The 22,156-nt window shown below is 26.1% G+C and overlaps 2 protein-coding genes across 2 annotated transcripts; one reads left to right on the forward strand and one right to left on the reverse strand.

The window, feature by feature from the left end:
* Positions 1–3,128: 3,128 nt before the first annotated feature.
* LOC114126627 (protein disulfide-isomerase) lies at positions 3,129–8,717 on the reverse strand. Its single transcript, XM_050206686.1, has 10 exons — positions 8,549–8,717; positions 8,168–8,348; positions 6,260–6,457; positions 5,882–6,150; positions 5,574–5,807; positions 5,310–5,510; positions 5,062–5,232; positions 4,860–4,991; positions 4,621–4,710; positions 3,129–4,270 (listed from the first exon to the last, which is right to left on the reverse strand). The coding sequence occupies exons 2-10, from the start codon at positions 8,334–8,336 to the stop codon at positions 4,217–4,219; spliced, it is 1,518 nt and encodes a 505-aa protein (XP_050062643.1). The 5' UTR covers positions 8,337–8,348; positions 8,549–8,717; the 3' UTR covers positions 3,129–4,216.
* Positions 8,718–8,898: 181 nt separating this feature from the next.
* On the forward strand, positions 8,899–19,634 carry LOC114129161 (methyltransferase-like protein 22). Its single transcript, XM_050206703.1, has 7 exons — positions 8,899–9,173; positions 11,951–12,120; positions 17,792–17,917; positions 18,022–18,210; positions 18,397–18,564; positions 19,155–19,254; positions 19,401–19,634. Exons 2-7 carry the CDS (start codon positions 12,024–12,026, stop codon positions 19,585–19,587), a joined length of 867 nt encoding a protein of 288 aa, XP_050062660.1. The 5' UTR covers positions 8,899–9,173; positions 11,951–12,023; the 3' UTR covers positions 19,588–19,634.
* The last annotated feature ends 2,522 nt before the right edge of the window (positions 19,635–22,156 follow it).

Consider the following 22,156-nt stretch of genomic DNA (forward strand, 5'->3'; position numbering starts at 1 on the left):
TTATTATTTTTTTTTTTATTACAATAGGTAGCATAATATTATAATAAACATATAAAAAATTCACAGCTGGAATAATTGAAAGAAAAAGCAAAAATAAATTGGTTTATTTGGAATCAGAATGTCATGAAACGAATTTATGTACAAAAATTAGATTTTAATCTAATATATAAATAAAGAAGCATATGCTTTAAAATCAGAGCCCTATTTATTACTATAATAAAAAAAAACCTTAAACATCTAATAAATATAAATAAATAATAAACATCAATAAATATCTTAAACATAAAAATGAAAAATTTTATTTGATTCTCATTGCGGTAAATACATTTATTTATGTTTTAATCAATCATACGATATACGAACATGCTCTGACAAACTTCAATATTAAATGTATTGTGTTTCACATTTTATTATTTTTATAGCTTACCTATTTCTTTAAAGCATATTTTAATATTTTGGAGCAAAATAGTAAATATCCCTGAGCCTAGTAGGTTATAATATTACCATTGATTATAGAAACCTATAATCAATGATATTCATATTACTAAATAGTTAAAAGAACAACCATATAGATAAGTTAGCTAAAACATTAAAAAAATATAGTACCTATACAACATCGAATATTGATTTCAACCTTTAAGACTAAATGTTAAGTTAGTCGAGACTCGAGGTATACCTCAGGTATAACTGGTATAAGATATAAAAAAATTGTTTTTATAATAGATAAATAATATTTTACTAATAAATACTAAGTAATATTGTTAAGCACTTAAGCGTAAGTAGGTACCGTATGAGATGGAAAACATTTTAGGTGTATATTTTCGAGCGAAACTAGAAAAAATGTTTTGTTTAAATTATTAGAATTCTAATACCTATGTATAGGTACGATGTAAATATTATTTATTAGTCTGCTGAAAATGTTTTTGGCCCGCCGTCTTAAGCGCATATACTTTTCGAAAATTTGAAATGACCCTCCTGTCTGTAGCCGCCGGTACCAGTGGTATTTATATTATGATATTTTTATATCTAAATCCGTGCTCATTGCTCAAATATATAATAAAATAATTACGACGGTATCGCCGAGATCTAAAAATAAAGCCACGTATCATACGTCATACTATACATTCGTGCTGGAGCACTAAACAAAAAAAAAAAAACGTATATTATTTTCGAAAAAAAACATTGTTTCCATTCTTCAATTAACTAATTTATAATTGTATCTTACGTCCTTACCCATTAGTCAGTGGTTACTATATAATACCGTACAAGACCCATACAACAATACTCGCAAACGCGTTGCCGCCGCCGACAATCACGCGCATTCTATTCAATATAACGATATAATATAGCCGACTGTAGGACTGTATGTACTTACATATATATAGAGTATTGTGATTTGTTGGCGTCTTTTAGCCCGCTTCATTATCATTGACACATAACATTGTATCGTTGTAATATTAATATGCCTTTAATACTACCATTGATCTCTGCGGGAGGTATACCGAATACTCCCCTAGCCGATACCTTAGATATCTGCTAGATCCGATAGTTATTGGAAAAAACCAATCGGTTACGAAAAAATAAATAATGCGATTCAGCCACCCGAGACTGGTAGGACTTACCTATAATAGTAGTTATGAGACTCATCTGACTCAAGTTACACGGTATACTAATTACAGGATTTGTAAGCAACCAGACATCCATTAAAACCGATTGTATTGACTATTGACCACATGGAAAGGTCGATTGTTTTAACTTCAAGGTCAATAACGAAAACATAATAATTTATTAGATATTACCATATTTTTAAATTATTTAAATCGTGGTCGTATTTAGATACATATATATTATTTTTTTTTTTTTGTAGGATGGGTATTTTCTCCAAAGTAAATTTCCCAATTCAACCTATTAAAAACAAGAATAAGAAATTAACTGTACAAAATTTTAACTTTTTTTATAGTCTTAGCTGTTTTTACAAAAACATAACAATGCAATAAATTTCAAAAATAAAATAAATAAATAAAAATAAATCTAATATTAATAATAATGTAACAAGTTATAACTGACATTTTAGCGGGTACTTTTCGATTATCCCGACTACCGGGCGATGCCGCGACAACCACTGGTCTAACCGCCGTCTTCAGTTAGACCATCTAACCACATAACTATTACCTATTTAATAATTATTACCAACCGCTGAACCGCTATTAGCAAAATGATGGGCATCGTTTTTTAACTATATGACCACAGATTTACCCATGCCTGTGACCTACCTTAGGTGGTGTTGTATAGCAAATTGGATATTTTCGTTTTGAATGTCCGAGCGAGCGAGTGGCAACGCTGGCCCCTAATTCTCATTTTCTCAGACAGTTATTTGATTAAATTCATATGGTGTCAAAAGCACGATAATTCATTAATTAAATGTGTTTTAAATTGAATGGCTGAACATTTTCCAATGTTCAATAATTTTTAATTCATATTTTTAAATTATGTCGTTTAAAGAAAGGTAGTCGCGATTATGTGATACCTAATATAAGTTATATTATAATATACACTATATTAATTATATAAATGACAAATTTTTGTTGGTTTAGACTCGCGGTAGTCAGGATAAGCGAAAAATACCTTTTAGCGCCCCCCATCCCATAAATACGCCAGTTTAAATTATTAATAAAACACATCTTTTACGACACGCGATGATAATCGATGTTGAATATATAAAAATTAACATTTAAAGTTTTAGTAATAATAGTTCTACCGATTACCAATATTATTTGATATTTCTTTGGTGTCCAGATTTAGTTAAAAACTTTAAAAACATAAGTATAACCCTAACCCTAACATAAGGACATTCTGGCAGAAGTTTGCCTCTAACACATGAAATATCAAATATTCTTTGATTAGGTTAAAGTTAAAAATACCCATTGATTATATTTTAATAATCTGTAGACTTTTTGTCTCAAGTAATTAAAATGCTAGTTAATTATGCTTTTTTAAAGTAATTTCCAAATGAAAAACACCAAAAAGGAAATAGTTAGGTCGGTATGATGATATAAACTAATTTAGAAAATATATATTATTTAGTATTATCTGTTAAAATCATAATTTATAGAATATAAACATTAAAATGTAGGATTACATAATATATTTGGAACATTCCTTAACAAAATATAATCGATAATAACATATACTTTGAAATACCTAACTATAAGGTTATAACTATAATTTATATAATTAAATCTTATATTTTAAGTGATTTTGTGATATATTATATTTTTATATTAACATTTCTGGGAATCAAAATTTATATTATAAGTACAACTTAGCACTTAGCATTATACACTGATCAAAAAAACAATTATTTGGTAAAACATCGTCTCATGTGTAGCAATTATACACTGATTAAAAATAACTAAATTAAACTCACATTCCATTGACTATCACATTTTTTGAATATTGTTATACAACCATCTTTAAAAATGTGTCCTTTAAACCACCATAATAAATTAAAGTTATATTAAATCATAAAGCATTTATTTTAAAGTAACTACAAAAAGATAACATTTTAACAAACCAAATGAAGTAAAAATATGAATTTTTGTGATGTTAAAATAAAAATACACCCACGCTTGTTTTTAATACATAACAAATGTAAAAAAAAATATAAATATATATATGATGATTGATATCAAAGTATAAATAAATATCTATGGCTAAACTTTACCATTACAATTAATTTCAGAAATCAATGTTAATATTAGTATATAAAATTAGTAAAAAGATCTATAAATTAAATTACTCAAGAATTTGAGTAATTGTGATTTAATAAATAAATGTTTTTAATTATAACTTAAAATAATGATTCACGAATTAATTAAAAATATAAATATTAATTTCATTATTTTTATTTTACTTATCAAGGAAACATCATAGACATTGATTTAAAATAATATGGTTCTTAAGAAGTCCATTTCAGAACCATCTATGACAGTCTTGAAAAAGGGTACATTATGAGAATTAAATTAAAATTGTTTTTCTTACAATCGTAATAATACCAATTTTTTAGAGTTTAAATAATGCAAATACAACCAAAATTAGCTATACATACACAATTAGGTATTAGTCCAGTTGTTGAACTCTAATGTGCTGAAGTTTTTCACAAGTAAGATGACAAAAAAATTAATTATTATTTTAAACATTTAATTACAATTAGTATCTACAATTCATCTTTAGGCTTCTCGCGTTCTTCTTCATCTTCTTCTTCCTCACTCTGTAAAATAACACGTTTATTTAATAATTATCTCTAATTTTTTATAATCACTTTAAATGATTTTTTTTTTTTTAAACATGTGTTAGATATGGGTGTCTGATTCATAGTCGAGTTAAACAGAATTCTTTTAATTTTATAGTTCACCATTGTACCTCTGCACAAATGTATTAATTTGTTTGGACATGGATGGATGTATAGTACGGTATGTTATTCCAGACATGATTATATACAATTTTAAATCAAAATTTTAATATAATCAAAGGAAACATGAATATTAAAAAAGTCGACTCATTGACAAAAATGGTTATTAATCTCTTGTAGTAACATAATGATTTAAAAACATAAATTACCGATGCGCTAGAAGGACTTTCTTGTTTTCCATCAGCTTCAATAAACTTAATGATTGCTTCTAATGTTCTGTCTCCATTATATTCAATGGCCTAAAAAAATAATTCATTAATAAAATAATTGATAAAAGAATATCCTTCAACACTTTAAAATATATTCAATGTAAATAGTTAAATATTCAATTAGAAAAATCAAATTTTGTTTAACTTGCAATGCAAATAAAAAAAATGTCTTAACATACTTTTGGATTATCTCCCTTTGGGTAGTATGTTAGTGTGGGGAAACTGGAGATTTTGGTATGTTCTAGTTCATTAACTGTAGCATCCATTTTTGCAATGATAATATCATCTTTATCGGCAAAATGTTCTCCAACCTAAAATATAAATGAATACAAATAAAAACTTTATTTAAATAAAAATTACATTAGATTTTATGTAATTTACCTTATCGAAAATTGGAGCAAGCTGTTTACAATGTCCACACCATGGGGCATAAAATTCAACAAGAACATTCTTAGTTGAATCCAAAGCTACACTATCAAAGTTAGTAGCAGTCAAAGTCCAGACTGGGGTTTTGTTCCAATCTTCAGGTAATTCTTCAGAAAGTAAATGTTGCTGAAAAGAAATATATTTTTTTTTTTTAACAATAACAAATAGAAAATAAAATAAATAGCAATCATCATTCATCATACCTTAACTTTTCCTTCAATAAAATCTGAGACGAATTTCTTTACATTTTCTCCAGTTAATTCAGGAGATTCTGGTTTAAACTTGGTCATATCATCTTCAAGTTTGATGGCTCTCATGCTTGGTACTTCATTCTTTTTCATTCCAAAGAACTCCAAAATCCTTTGATGTTCTTCTTCATCGGCATCAATAGTAACAAATACAATCTAAAGAAATACAATTAAATCAAATTAATTAGAATGAATTTATTAAAATACAAATTAACCTACTTTTCCTCTGAATTCAAGTGCAACAGGCTTGATGTCATCAATAAATTTGTCGAAGTGTCCTTCTTTTTTAGATAAGAAAAGTAATAAATGACTCTTAATTTGACCACCAAATATTTTTTGGGCAGTTTCTTGGTTGAATTCTATAACGGGAGGCAACGAATGAACAAAAATAAATCTTTTGATCTCTTCAACATCAGAAAACTCTTGATCATATGCAACTTTCTTTTCGTCAAACTAAAATTAAAATTAAAATATGTAGGTAAATAATACTTTAATAAAAAATAACATATTAAAATTTTAAAGCTTACATCTTTGTATAAAACAAATGTATCCTTGTGTTCTAAATCAGAAAATTTAGAATAATCTGATACAAGACCAAATGGATGATCATCAACAGAGTCAGCCAGTTCTGAAAATAATTTTGCTGCATCTGATTCTAAATTTTCGAAAAAGCCAACAATAGCAACATGTTTTCCCTCAATGAATGATTTGAATTCTTCTTCTGACTGCAAAACTTTTGCAGCTGGGCCAGACTTCTTTAGTACCCATTGAATAATTTCATCCTTGGTTCGTCCACCTGCAATGTTAAAATACAAAATAATAAATATAATTATTATAAAACTACTATTTCATAAATACTTTGGAAATAACATTTCCAAACAGACAAAAAATTATTTTTTGTGTACCTGTATAGTCAATTGGTTTTCCATTTTTAAAGAACTTCAAAGTTGGATATCCTCGGATACCAAACTGTTCAGCTAAGTCGCTCTCAATAGTAGCATCTACTTTGCCCAATTTAACTGATAATTCATTTTGAGCTAAATGCTGGGCTGCACTTGCATATTCTGGTGCTAATTGTTTACAATGACCACACCATGGTGCATCTACAAAATGTACAAAAAGTAACCAAAATTTAGTTTAACTGTTATTTGGTTTTTATAATTCTTATGTTCTTATAATAATATAATCAACATCAACAGCAAACAAATAGAGTTACACATAAGCTTTAATAAAATGATGAGTATAATACAATTTGTTTTAATTTCATATAAAAACTGAAAATTCCTTTGTAATTAGTTAAAAAGCTGACAACATTTTTCTTTTTTATCAGTTTTTATTTTGGTCGTAAATATTAGATCAAACAAACAAAATGAATAGTTTAAAATATTCAAACTATAAAAGTTTTTTATTGTTTAAAAAGAAATATTATAGAAAATAGTCAGTAAGTGCTTTTATTAGTTTGTTAAAAATAATAAAACATTGATTGTTGAAAGTTAAATAGATTGTACATATTACAATGTATGATGCAACTTAAGGCAAGTAAAATATATACTTGATAGCATTAATTATAATACATAGGATGTGGTTAAATAATGGGATGAAGTTATTTAACATAATAGTCATGTATTATAAATTATATTTTATAATTATATATAATCATTATTCATTATAATAAATTAACAGATAAAACTATGTCTAATAAGAAATCATGTTATTAATACTTTGATAACACTATTCTATAAATATAGTTTAATATTATAATATCAGTTGCTTGAATCTATTTATGATAATCATATTCAATAAATGGTTTTATCAGACATAAAAATTAAAAATATAACTGATAATTTAATAAAACTACTTGAATCATAAACTTTGCAGTTTATATTTATTTGTATATTCTATAAACAATTAATAAAATATTCTATCATAAAAAAAATGGTTATTGTTATAGTTATTTCATTGAGACAACATTTAACATATTTACAATCTATATTTACATGTTCTATAAATACATTTGATGTGATTTAATTAGCAAGAATGGGAAGTCATTCAATGGTAGCACCAAGTGAAAAACATATTTAAGGAGAGTACATCCCTATGCCAATTCCTTTTAAAGCACTTGGGTGAGTTACCTGAAATTTGTTTGGACGATAGTTGAATGATAAAAGGATCTAAGTGAGTACTGTATGTTTTGTGGTTTTTTAGTGGGTGAGCGTAGCAAGATTATTTAAAGATGGAATGCTATTGAAGTTTAAAGATATATTTATCTGTTTTATCACATATTGTTACATATTATACAATGTTAATACCATAAGTTTATAATAGGTACATAAAATGTACCCATTCATTAGTCAAGAGAATTATAAATTAATAGTTTTAACATGGAAACGTTAGATTAGGTAAAATAATTCACTCAATAGCGAGCTCAATAGTATTCTTTTCATTGATTAAAAATATAATATAATATCCAAATAGCCATAAGTTACAGAAATGAGCAAAACATTGATCGGATTTAAATTTCATTTAAGATTAAGAATTACAAGTAGCTGAAAATAGGTACTTACAAAATTTTCTACTCCTTTTTAGTCAAAAATTATATTCAATATTGTATAATGTTTATAAATTAAAATAAAAAAAAAGCCACAAATACCCTCCCCCCTTTCACTGGAAAATATGGTGCTTTGTCGATAGGAAAATCTATGTGTCATACAGTTAAATCGCTAAAATAAATGGGTTGTTGTGACGTTTTCTAACCTTTAAAACGAAACAGTTTCAGAGTTTGTAAATACAACAAGAACATAACGTTTACTTACAAAATTTGACAAGCAGATATTCAGACGACGAGATAATGTTTTGGAAGTTGTCTTTTGTTAACACAAGCACGCCCTCGTCAGATGTAACAGCCACCTGTTCCTGTTCACCGGCATCGGCGATCGCCGAATTTACCAACAGGAACGCTGCAAACGCTACGTGAAGGATCATGTTGATTTGATTCTGCAAAAAAGAAAACGTGAGGACACGCATCGTAAAGAGAACAAGATAAAAAGTGAGTAGGTAGGTGGCGGGTCACAGTTTACAACACAGGTACCTAATTATTGCAATACTGTACGGTTACGAGTGTACGGCGGACGTGATGTCGAGATCGACCTGTAATATGACAGCCGTTCAAGACACCACGGACTTTGGGTACTTACCGGAGATGGTTTGGGATTATAGTGACGATTCGATGTGGATACGTCAAACTCGAAAACCCTGAAAACGATTTGTGAAACTAAAAAAAAAAAAAAAACCTAACGGGTGTATTTCACTATTGGAACTACGACGACCACTTCTGCTTTGGCTGTGCGAATAGTGACGAGAAAATGTGCGTCGTGCGGTGTTGTCCACCGCTGATAAAATGTTGATGATGTAAACAAAATGTTCGCGCTGGCTCGTGGTGCCCTATCATTGGTCCGCGGGCGCAGTGTACACGCGCACACATTTTCGAACCAATAATTGTAGCGTACGTCGCCTGCGTTTTCTCTCTCTCACTCTCGCAGTCTCGCGCAGCATTCGGTGCTCTTATCAGTTATCTTACTTATCTCAATAATTCAGACACGTCAAAAACAACATAATTGTTAATCGTTAATTAATTTTAATAATAATTTTTTTGTGAAGTACTGCAACGACCATTTTACACGGAGTCTAAAGGGTATCAATATAAATCATAAAGTGCCTTTATCCACATTATATTATATGCATGATATTTTCGAAGATCCGACATAAGTGAATAATTAATAATGGATCCTCATGAAATCGTCCAGATTTCAATATAGGCCGGTATGTATCTGGTAACAACCATAGATACAGGGCCGGATTTGGAAAGGGCTGAGTGAACCCTCAGGATTTAGTACCTAACGATTCAATGTTAAATGTAGAAAAATCTATTACACGTGTTTAAAAAACATACAATTTAGACCCGAGATTATTGGTACATTTTAAATTTTTAAATGTTATTTAATAATAAAAAAAATGTGATGAACTGTTTTTAGATTATTTTGGCCCCTCGCAATATCTTTCGCTCTGAGGCCACCGCATTCCTAAATCCGTCCCTGTATAGATATTTCTTTAACTTTTATAAAACCTACAAATATACGTTTTGGATACTCTGTCTGCCGACTGGTATTTATAAGTAATTTGTATTTCCTTATTGAAAATTTGAAAATCTTTATGCCTCTATGTTATGCAAATACTTAAGTTATCTATTTGTAACGAGCCTGTTTCAGAAATACAATTTAAAAACTTCAAATTTTAGTTTAATACATTCAGACCGTTTAACGTTTAGTGTTTAGCTAATTGTCATAGTTGGTAGACAGGGCGGGGACATCAGTGACCGGCATAATTTGAATATTATTGTTGCTTATCTACTGTTTCTATACGAATTACTGGCTGTCAGGTTATAATATATAACCTAGAAATATTTAAAAAAATTCTATCTTGCCAACAGTTCAAAAAAATATCGGTGCTATATGTATTTTAATATTTATAAGAAAAATTGATTATTCACACATCAGTATTGTAGTTACTAGTCACCGTGCAGTGACATTTTTCTTTAATTATTAATAATACAATACCTATTATAATCTATTAACAATTTCCCATTAATTATACCTACTAAAATGTATACAAAAAATTATATAATATAAAATAAATAAACATTAAAAATATTATATTTTAAATTGAAATATACCTAATAATAAATTGTGTAGGTATATATTTATAATACACAAGTATAAGACATCAAGACTATATATTATAATATATATATATATATACTCGTGATTTCCGATTTAATATATAATGAAGTACATAATATAACTATTATAATCTATTTAATTATTAAAATTACGTAATAGGTACACGGGTTAGGTAGATATGCATTTTAGATTCTGAGCAGAGCGATAAATATATTTAAAATGTGTTTTTTGTGTTTGAGTACACGCTAAACAATTATTGTCGATTAACAGTTTCTATTTTTAATAATGGGGGTGGCTTTGAAAATATAAAATTATATCTAGTTAGTACTTTAAGGAGGTCAAACTTAAACAATCCCAGTACTTATTTAGTTATTTTAATAATTTAGTAAAAATAATTGAAATTTTTAAATTTGTCAAATTCTTGACAAAATCGATTTTGTTTTATTGATATTAATATATTGATACTGATATCTAAAACCTTAGAAACTTTATATTTTCAACAAATATCGAAAGTCTATATTCATAATATTTTCTGTAAGTATTTAAAGTTCAAATTTTGAACTTATTCATAAAAATCTTGAAAATAAGTAAATTATTTTGTGGTTGAAAATTCAATAAAACTTTTCTTTTTGTATCTAAGTTTTTAAAATTTAATACAATAAGATTACTCATAAATAATTCATGTTGGAGCCACAAGGCATAAATTCTAAAGAATTTTTACACAGTAAGTTATCTATTATAAACATTTTAACTTTTAAGTTAGGTTGACTATTTTGCTATAATTTAAAAACATCATTCGTGAGAACTTCAACTTTTATGTATTTTATATTCTTATAAATTTTACAATACGCAATAACATTTTTGATTTATTTTAAAATATTATCTATTTTTACTGTTTTACGGTATTTACAGAAATTTAATATGTTATTAAATTTTGAATTATATAGGTTGATATAATATGATATAAATATGTGTATACTATATTACTATTATATTAATTATAATAATTAAATACTGATAAATAATAATATAATATGTGTAATATTTTCGGGAACAGTTATATCAACTTACTATAATACTAAAAGTAAAATAAATGACTAATAGATATATTAAAAAAAACATTATCACTCAGTAATACTCGTTGGCTGATCGCTGATATACCGTTTCCATTCAAAATCATTTTTCGTATACAACGATAATAATGATATATTAAATAATAATAATGATAATTTAAATTTAACATAATAGTGACCCACTCGAAACTTGACTTACAGCAGAAGCTAAGAGTACAATCACTTACTTTTAACTTGTTTGGTGGCGCCACAGCCCCTTTAGGGGTTTTTTTACAACCAATTCAAAACATTTAAGTTTTAACTTAAATACAATTATAGACCTTTATTATACAAATAATATATTTATCTAAGTTTTGATCTTCATCAGTTCATTCTTAAATCCAACTGCAAACATCTTGGTCTTATTATTTATCTTTTAAATGAAATCAAAAGTTTCAAAATAAAATACCCGTTTTTATAACCTTAATTTTAAATTTATATATGTTTCAATTATGAAAACAATTTAATTAAAAAATCAACACACTTATATGCGTTTATAAATATAGATACTCTTTTAAAATGATAATACTGGTTACTTAAACATTATATATACTTATTGAGGAGTGAGGACAATAAAACAAATGTGCAGTATAATAAAGTTGGCCGAGTTTGTTGGCTATAATAATCATATCACAAACCCTGAACGTATTTTTTGGCATAGCTATGTTTAATAGAATCCTGGCTATTCTTATTTGCTTATTTAAATATATGATGAGCATTAATTAAATTTGTTATTATGTTCTTTTAGATATGCTAGTGTTATAACATGTTTGTACAAATTTTTAATATTGATTTATTTAATTTGACAAAATAAAAAAAACATGGAAACTACAAGTAGCATTACAAATACCTTACAGTCGGAACTATTTCTAGAAATGAACGAGGAACATGAATCTTGCGATACTCATGACATAAGAAGTAAGTTTTTTTTAACTATTAGTAATAATTAATATAATACCATAGTTCTAAAAATGCAAATGATTAAATCTAACCTAGTTAAATCGTATTATAAATTTGTATACCCATTTTTTATAATGGTCAGTAAATACATGTTTTTATTTTGAATCATGGATAAACCATAGGTATATAAATTTTATAGTAGGTACATAATACCATGATAATATGTGTAGAATTTGAAACACAACAAATATTTATCATTCAACTTCTATCCAACTGTTTAAATAAAAATTATAATTAATTCCAACTTAATATAATAACTTTTACATTTATAAATTATATACCTATTTAGTTAAAAATATAAATTATGGTCAATAAATATTTTATCTACTTACATCTATTATATAAATTTTATCGAATCGTCATCTTCGATAGTAAATTACTATTAGCAATTATAAAATAGATGAACCTAATGGCTAATATAGATTGTATTATACAAGAATCTACTATTTTTTTTCCAAAATCGAGTTTTAGTAGGTAGGTATTTTTTATTTTTAAATTTTAACTATCTTTTAAACTTGATAGATTTCATAAAATAACATATTTTTAATACTTGAGAATGAATAAATGTATAATACATGATTATATATATATATACGTGTGTGTAACATATTACCATTGATTATAAATAGTATTAAATTTATAATCAATGATATTACTAATACAAATTCAGAAGCGTAGACGTAGAGAGGTAAAATTATAGTTGAAACTACTTGAAATTTCTTCTCTTTAAAAATGTAAAATGTAATGTAAATCAACATTTTAACTATAAAAGTAGATAGACATACCGAATCGTCCTAATCTTATTTTTTAAGTAAAATAAATAAATATAATATAATAATAAATATTTTTATCAGAAGCCTTTGTAGATTATAATGTAATCATCCTTAACTATATTAGATTAGTATAATATAATATACTGTATTATAGCCACACTATATAAATATATACATAATACATATAGATATAGATAATAATATATAATAATAAATAAATAGTGTTATTTTAATGTGTAAAAATATGAGCAAATTAGTATCGCTATGCTGTATAATAAATAGGTGCGTCGAGTGGATCATTGTAATGGATGTGTTAAATTTTACATAATATGCGGGAATATATTAATATCATTGTATATGAAAAATGATACCGAGTGGAGACCGTCTATCAGCTTAAATCACCAAGTACATTAATTCATGATATTTTCTTTTAACATTTCTATTTTTATCTTAATATTAGCTTTAGGCAGGATGATTTAATTTTTGCCGAAAATTTTGCATTTATCACATTGTTTATTTTAATGATACATATTTGTATTATTGTAATTATCGTCCTTTCAGTCAATACTACCTTTCTTTAAAACGGTATGAATAAGTTCAATTAATCTATATATTATCTTTTAATTTTTAAATCTATCTACGTATAGTAAAATATATATTATACATTTAAAGTTCCATGAATAATATTTTTTCTTTGACCCGGGGGGGGGAGGGGGGCTACCTCAATTTGCTACCAAATACCATTTTAAAAGTTGAAAATTTATAAACAATTTTACTGCCCTAAAAGGTGATGAAGAAACAAAAAAAAATACTTAATTGATAAATCAATACATCGTTAATTTTTATATTTTTTATTCTCTAAAATATCAAATTGTATTTTATAAAATATTTATAACAATACCTAATATTGTTAATATTTAAATGTTAGTTTTAATTACTTTAATTTATTACTAATATTTATTAAGCCATGGTATGAGTTTCAAAATAATTTGCTTTTTTGGTGCCATTTATTAATGTAATGATGTAAATGTTTCAACTAATAAAATATCCTTAAAATAAATATAAACTATTAAAATGACAGATCGTCTTCGCTCAGAATCATTTTTTTGTGTCCAAACATACCCCGCTTTATTTTCAAGCTTCAATGCGTATATAAAGTCGAAAGTTATCGAAAAATATAATTAAAACATATACAAATAAGTAATAACGAATAATTATAAAGTAAACATGAAAATAAAAACAAATTGCAATAAAATCTCTAAACCTATACCTATATATTTAAAACAACCATACAGATACTAGGTATTTAATAAAATAAAGAATAAAAATCATTATTTATAGGTGTATCTTAGAATTTGTTATTATTCGTCCTCTTTAGGTAATTGTCGTTAATTTTAACTTGGTTTACATGACTATTGTTTACTTAAAAAACCATGGCCGTTTACTAATCAAATTTTTACAACCTAAAAAAATGATTCTCTACAACTGTTAGGTACATAATAAAATAATATTTTAGCACTCCTACTTTTCATTTTTAGTTGGGCCTAAGATTCTTAATAAAATTAAAATAATTATATATTATATTCGATAGTTTAATATAATGCAATTTAAATTAAATTAAATTATTCAAATGACAAAATAATTTTCAAATGGTTCTCTTGCTATTACTTACATTGTTATTACTGATATACGCATAATGCCGTATACAACTTAACGGAATTAAATATTTTTATAGTATGACCTCCTTTCACAAACCAGAAATGCTTATATACAGTTAGGTTTATACATATGGACAAATGGCATATGTGTTTACGGTAGGAAACACATCATTTTTATGTTTTTTACCTATTAATTTTATATTGAATAGTGGTAACTCAAAAAAAAATTAATTTTGCGGAGACAATATTGTTGAACTACATGAATAATAAAACATACCACTGTACATTAGTAAAGTTTGGAAAATTAAAAAAAAAAAACACTATTTTTTTGATAATTATAAAAATGTATTACCGTTTTTGGTATTTACATATAAAATTATTAAAAAAATTATTTTATATAAAAATTTAATTTTTAAACAGTATACATAGTAGGTAATTTAAATTAGGAGATTGATAACACGTAATAACACGCATGGTGATATAATTATTCTTATAAGAATTCTGTAGGACAGCGTTTCCCTAACTTTTTCTCTATCGGACTCCTATAGATATTAAAAATGATTGCGGACCCCCTTAATAAAAATAAAATTTTTGTTTTTATATGTACTAAGTATATAATATATAGTATTTTCAATTTACTTTCGCGGACTCCTAGGGGTCCGTGGATGATCACAGTTAGGGTCGTTAGGGAAACGCTGCTATAGGATATAGGAACTGTGCAATTACTGCAATGTAATACTACTGGTGGTTTTGAAGGGGTGATGCGAGTCGATCACCCTTTTTGGGGACTTGGTTAATTCTTTTTTATATACAAATATAAGATAAGAATTATAATTTAAGACAATTTTATTCACAGTAAAATATTACAAGTTAAAATATCTTTAACAAAAATAAAAAAACACGTGATTATAATATACAATTAATTTTAAAATTATTTAAATAATACTATAATACTTAATATTAGGTAAATAATATATTATTGATTTATATGAAATAAAAATGGAATTTGAGATGTTTTAACGTACACCTATAGACTGCTATAATGCATCTATAGGTAATATATATAGTATATACATAATATATGTAATATCAGTGTATAAAATTTAAAAATATTTTAGAACACTTTATGATCTTTACCCAACTAAAATACTTAAGTATAGAATGTACGGCATTATATAATGACTGCAGGTATCGAATTGGTTTTCGTTAAAAAGGATTTTTTAACAAGGTAACCCGTATTGGTTCCCGTTTAATTACATATTAATAATTGCACATTTCCCTTCTCAATTTTATAGCCTTTAAGAGTTAGGACTATCAACTTTAAAGTAGACTTGGTTAAAAATAATAATCAACAACTTAGTTTCATTTTCACTTAACACTATATAGTGTAAGTATATTTAACTTTATACTATCTAATTTATATATTTTACCAATTATTAAAAATAAAATTAAAATTGTAACTATTTGACCGGATCATGCGCACAAACTATAAACAATTCTGCTCAATACCTAATAAAATATTTTTTTTAAACCTAAACCTAATCGTCCAAATGGGAACTAATTCGGTTATTCCTTGTATGGTTATTGAATTTACCATTTAAAATTTTAAAATTTTGAAGTACATTCTAGAAATATTCGTATCACCATTCTATACCATTGCGTAATGCTGTAAATCGTCTCTAACCGTATGTTAAACTGAACTTGCCGGAGCATTCACTGAAGCAGTATTGTTACTGGAAAACAATACATTGTAAATTACGGGTGTTTTAACATTATTTTTTAGCGATATAATAGTGAAGTATGTTGTAAAAACGATTAGTATATTAGTTTTTGGAAAAAAGGAACCAAACATACCTCATATAGTTATTACTAGGGCTCGGATTTTAAAGCATATAGGTATGGTTCTTCTTTTTTTATATATGAGGTAGAAATTTAATTTTTATTCCTACATAAATTCGTTTTACGTCATTCTAATTCCAAATGAACCAATTTATTTTTGGTTTTTTATGTATAATTACTTTTTTTATATACCTATATTTTTTAATTATTTCAGCTGTGAATTTTTATATGTTTATTATGCTATTGTAATAAAAAAAAATTTATTTTATAAGAAATATAAAAACCCAGAGTACGGACTAAATGGTTATATTGGAATATTATTGTTTTCGTTATCGGCTTGATTATTAAATGTATTAAATGTATACTGTATAGATTATTGACTTACATATAGGGTGTAGTACCTATGGCCAGTACGCCTATACAGGGCCGGCGAAAGCTATGGGTGACGTGGGCGACTGCTCTGCAGGGCGCTAGTATATGTAAAGGGTGCCAAACAGAAAACTATTTTAATTTAATTTATCTTTTGATACGCTTAAACGAATAAAATTATTAATAATTAATTTAAAATATGACGTATTCAATATACTAGCTAGTTTTAGTTTAAAAATAATGTTTTTAATATTTGTACGACCTCCTTTGAGCTTGCAAAAGTCGTGACTGGTTCGCCGATTGTCTATTTATGTATTTACGATTATGATTTACCCATTTATAAATATTGAATTGAACTTATTAAATTCATTATTGGACGGCACGCTATTGGCTCTATAATACCTATACATACAGTAGTCACTCGCGTTGTTGCATACGGCGCAGTTGAATAGAGTACTTACTACCTACCTACCTCAGGCTCAAGCTCAATTACAATAATTCAAAAAAAGAAACACAAAATTAATAAATAAATATTTAAAAATTATAGTAATGACATAATTACTTCGACTTCGGTTACTAAAAGTGGTTCAATTAATGATATGTATGAAAATATTTCAAACACACCTAAAAAACCTAGTAATATTGTCATTAAGGGGTGGGGGGAGGTTGAAGGGAGCCAAAATATGGTCCATTTTCATAACTAGTTCATGTTAATTTTTGATCATGTGTTTTTTTGTTGCTTTTTTAAAACAATCGTGTGCTTTTTTTGTTGTCTATTATGCTTTACAATCCGAACCCTTGTTATAACTTATATAACAATATTGAAGCCTTTCTCTAATAGTGAATATACTAATAGTGGTGTATTTGACTCGTACTTGTCACAAAATAGAATAATAAATGTATACACGTGACTTTCTGAAATTATGTAAAAGTAGTAAAACCAAATGATAAATAATTTTTTGTTATATATAAATAATCAAATATCTTTAGGTGTTAGAAGCACATTTAAATTTAAATGCAAACCACCAAATAAGCCTTGTTCAGAACAATTGTCTGTAGATGAAGATGGAGATGTAGTAGTTCGAAGAAGTCCGCTCACCAAAGGCATTATAATAGGTAAGAATGTTGCAGATTCCGTTATACATTATTATTATTATTATTATTATATTGAATATTTTTAACATAAAAAATTAACGTTAGGTTATATTATTGTATCATAGAGCATATAAATCGAACTTCATTAAATATGGTTGGTATGCAAGTGTGGCGAAGCGCATTATTAATGGGTGACTTTATCATGGAAAACAGGGATATTTTCACCAATGATCAAATTGTATTGGAACTTGGCTCTGGAGTAGGATTGACTGGTATTGTAGCCGCCATGTATTGCAAAGAAATCATTTTTACAGGTAAACCTAGTTATTAATATATTGATAGATGATTGTAATTTATAAAAATATTTAAATATATAGGTAGTTTTCGACAAAATATATACGTATATATATTATCGTACTTATAGTTAAATGTTTTTTTTTTTAAAAAAAAACTATATCTGTAACTAAATTTTTATGATATTTATTCGGATTTTTTTTTAGATATCAATAACAAAGAAATATTGTCATTGATTGAAAAAAATATAAACTTAAATCAAGATTTAATCGTTAGTCGTACAACAGTTTTGCCAATGAATTTCAATGAACCTGAATTGCCTGATGCATTATATAAGAAGTTAAAAGACTTACAAATTTTAATAGCTGCAGATGGTTTGTTACATTTTTATACATTATTTGCATTTTATGGAATTAAAAATTAAATACACATGATATAGTAATAATATACTGATATTTTTCCTAATAAAATGGCCATATAATTAACCTATGATAATAATTATTATTATATAGATATACATAATACTAAATACATTGTGGTCAAGTAATAAGATATAATAGTAATAACTAATAATAGCGATACTATAAATATTTCGACGTATGTGTTTAAATTTTATTAGGTTTTTTGTATGGTTCTTGATTTCATACGAGTTTTAGTTCACTCGGAATTACTCAATTTTTTAAGTAAAAACTGCAGTCTATGTAAATTACCAGTTAAAAAAAAACAAATTATAATTCAATTAATTTGACCTCAAAAAGAGAGAGGGGTGCAATTTGGTTTTGTGTGTGCTCGGGGAAAAAGTTACAAATTTGAGTTTTCCTAAATAAATGAAATATTAAGTCTTTTACATACGCAGTAAAAATAACCCAAATCAAATTAATGTTCTGCATTAAATAAATATTTGATGCTACCAACCTTAACATTAATACATTATACATATATTACCATACATTTTTTTTTTTAGTGATTTACGATAATGACATAACCAAACAATTTGTCAATACCCTAAAAAAAATAATGGCAATACCTCCTAGAAAAACTGCTTATATAGGAATGGAAAAAAGGTATTTAATTTATAAATAAATTTAAAACATAACTATTAGATATTGATTTTATATTGTAAAATTACTATATTATATTATAAATTATTGTACTATACTTACATAATATTACTAAAACCAATGCTAAAACAACCTATTTCTGTCATCAGGTATGTATTTAGTTCAGTCGATTTGGAAGTTTGCGCTCCATGCTACGAATACTTCAATGATCTATTATCAGAAAATAACAATTGGTGTCAAGTACAACTTTTAGATTGCAATTTTCCTCAATATTTTCAATACCTCAAAGCTAAAGAACTAGTTATATTCAAATTAACCGCCAATAATTCCATTTAAAAAATTGTATAAACGAGTTAAAAATAAAAAGCAGATATACGTTAAAATTGAGTTATTATTGTACCTAATTGAAACATTTAAATAAAATTTTAGCATTAATGAAATTTTTACAATATTTAGTATATAAATCTTTTTCTTTTTAGCATTATCCAATCTAACCGAACCATTAAAGCAAAAAACATATTGAGGCTTGAACATGCCTGGTGTACCTATTAACTTATGCATATTATATATTATAAAAAGAATAACCTATGATAATATACCAATGACCATTATTAATTATTATTAATCTTTTATAATATATTAATAATAAATTACATTCGATTCATACATAAATTAAAAAAATTCTTCACAGCAGGCTAACTCCCAAAATACTCTATACTCAAATTTTAAAATACAATTTATTTGGCAATAAATACTACAATACTTGTACATGATATCTTTATAAATTCTCTAAATACTTTGTATTTTTATACAATTGTACCTCTATTGAGTGTCAATTGAAAAAAGTAATCTCTAAATAATTCGGCGTAGTATCGTTTTCTATTAAATTATCCATTAGTAAAAAGACTACGTGGCCAAATTTCATCCTTTCTTAAATACTATATTTTTAATAAAAGTCATTTACTTATTAGATCTTAGTAAAACAGCAAACATTTTTTCACTCTTGAAAAATGTTTCCAATTTAACATAAATGCGTCATGCGTGACACCCCGTAGAGAACACCGATAGTCACCCAACGACACAACAACAAAAACCTTTTAGTGTTTAATGCTGATACAGAAACAATTTCCACTGTTAAGTTTAATGTTGTATAACAATTTATATTTCTACTTGTGCAAAACGTTTTCAGTTAAAATATTCAGTAGTTTTTTTTTATATATGCTTATTTTTTCAATATTTAATACAAATAGTTCTTAATAAAATTATTACTTATTACTTTATTAGTACTTTATCTACTTAGTGATTTTTAATTTATCAACTATTAAGGAACTAATGGTATGACTTAATAACTTAATTTGTTCATTTATTTCCCCTCTAACAGATTTTACGTGTATCGTACAAATCAATGGCGTAGATACGATTTTTTTCTGGGGGGGGGGGTTAAAAAATATATGTATGATACAAATTACAAATTATTAGTACGTCATTACTCATTTTTATTTTGTTCTAACCATTATATAAAAGATTTTGGTTTTGGGGGGTTGGAAACCCCTTACACCCCCCCCCAAATAAATACGCCACTGATACAAAGTGTAGTGTGTTAGCCGATGAGTGTGTTACCACCTTAGCATAACAAAATTTTAGGCACTGTAAAAAAAAACTTAATCTGTATTTTATAACGAGACAATAAAACTATTAAAATTAGTTTTCAAATATTTCATATAGTTTATAAATAACTTAAGATAACCTAAAATTATAATCCTTTAGAAATTAAAAATAAAATAGAACTACAGAATATATACTTACCTTATTATAGAAATAGAATATTACCTTAGTGTTAAGTTATGGTTTTATGCATATAGCTAATAAATAGCTTTGTATTATTATAACCATTAAATCATAGACCTATTAACTAAAGGGTAAAAACATATGACATATTGTTATTAAACTTAAACTATAGTCAAACGCTAAATTATCTAAATATAAGTTTTTAATTTATAAAAACGCATGTAATGTAGTTAGAAAAATAATCTCCGAAACTAAATTCCTATCCTACAAAAAAATTCTTAGTTTAATAATTAAGGAAACAATGTATCCGACATCCTCAATTAAATTAAATATAAATATTATATAAGAACAATAATTAACATTGATAATTAAAATAATATATAATAATAATATTACCTAAAGTGAGCATAAAAATTAAAGAAATAAAACTATATACAATTGTATACTAAACATGTTTAAGAAATCATACATAGATTAAGGCAATAACGGTTACATTAAATTTAACTAAATACTATGTGCGTCTCCTATCTTTGTATTTTGTTTTTATATTATATTATTATTACTTATTAGTTTAGTTAAAACTTAAAATAAAGAAGTTTAAAAAATTTAATAGTTTTCCTCTTGTTTGCATGTCTGCTGTTCTGAGTTCAATTTAAGTTTTTGATTAATTTTTAGAACATTTTTGAAAGTTTCGGAGAATTTTAATCCGGACTTTTACAAACATTAGGCAAGTATATGAACTGATTAACTTTTATATTGAGGCCTTTTCTTTCTAGTAAGATGACTGTTTGAAGGGATTTTTTTTTCATGCAATTTCTGTATTTAATTTCGTCGAGTGGGAAAAATCTCGCGTGAAGGAGTGGACGAGTAACGAGTTTCACGTTACAGCCGTACATGCAGGATACAGAACACAACTTTTTTAGTTATAAACAGATTGTGCTAAAAAAGTGAGCTTTAAAACAAATTCTAACAACAAATCAAACGTAATCGAAAATCGTAAAATATGACCTGCAGGGTTTTAGAGATATTGAATATATGGAACTAAAAATTTCAGTCACAGCAGGCTGGGCTCTTATTTTATTATTCTTATATTTTCATATTTTTTTGGGAATCATAA

This window comes from Aphis gossypii, chromosome 1 (genome assembly GCF_020184175.1).
Source record: "Aphis gossypii isolate Hap1 chromosome 1, ASM2018417v2, whole genome shotgun sequence".
Lineage (NCBI taxonomy): Eukaryota > Metazoa > Arthropoda > Insecta > Hemiptera > Aphididae > Aphis > Aphis gossypii.

Bases quoted from the DNA above. Each gene is read 5' to 3' on its own strand.
- LOC114129161 (XM_050206703.1), top strand. From the start codon at position 12,024: ATGGAAACTACAAGTAGCATTACAAATACCTTACAGTCGGAACTATTT. The intron at 12,121-17,791 runs GTAAGTTTTTTT...AAATATCTTTAG, and splicing joins CGATACTCATGACATAAGAA to GTGTTAGAAGCACATTTAAA. The intron at 18,565-19,154 runs GTTTGTTACATT...TTTTTTTTTTAG, and splicing joins AATTTTAATAGCTGCAGATG to TGATTTACGATAATGACATA.
- LOC114126627 (XM_050206686.1), bottom strand. From the start codon at position 8,336: ATGATCCTTCACGTAGCGTTTGCAGCGTTCCTGTTGGTAAATTCGGCG. The intron at 6,458-8,167 runs GTAAGTAAACGT...TACATTTTGTAG, and splicing joins ATATCTGCTTGTCAAATTTT to ATGCACCATGGTGTGGTCAT. The intron at 4,271-4,620 runs GTAATTTATGTT...GTTATTTTACAG, and splicing joins AAAGTCCTTCTAGCGCATCG to AGTGAGGAAGAAGAAGATGA.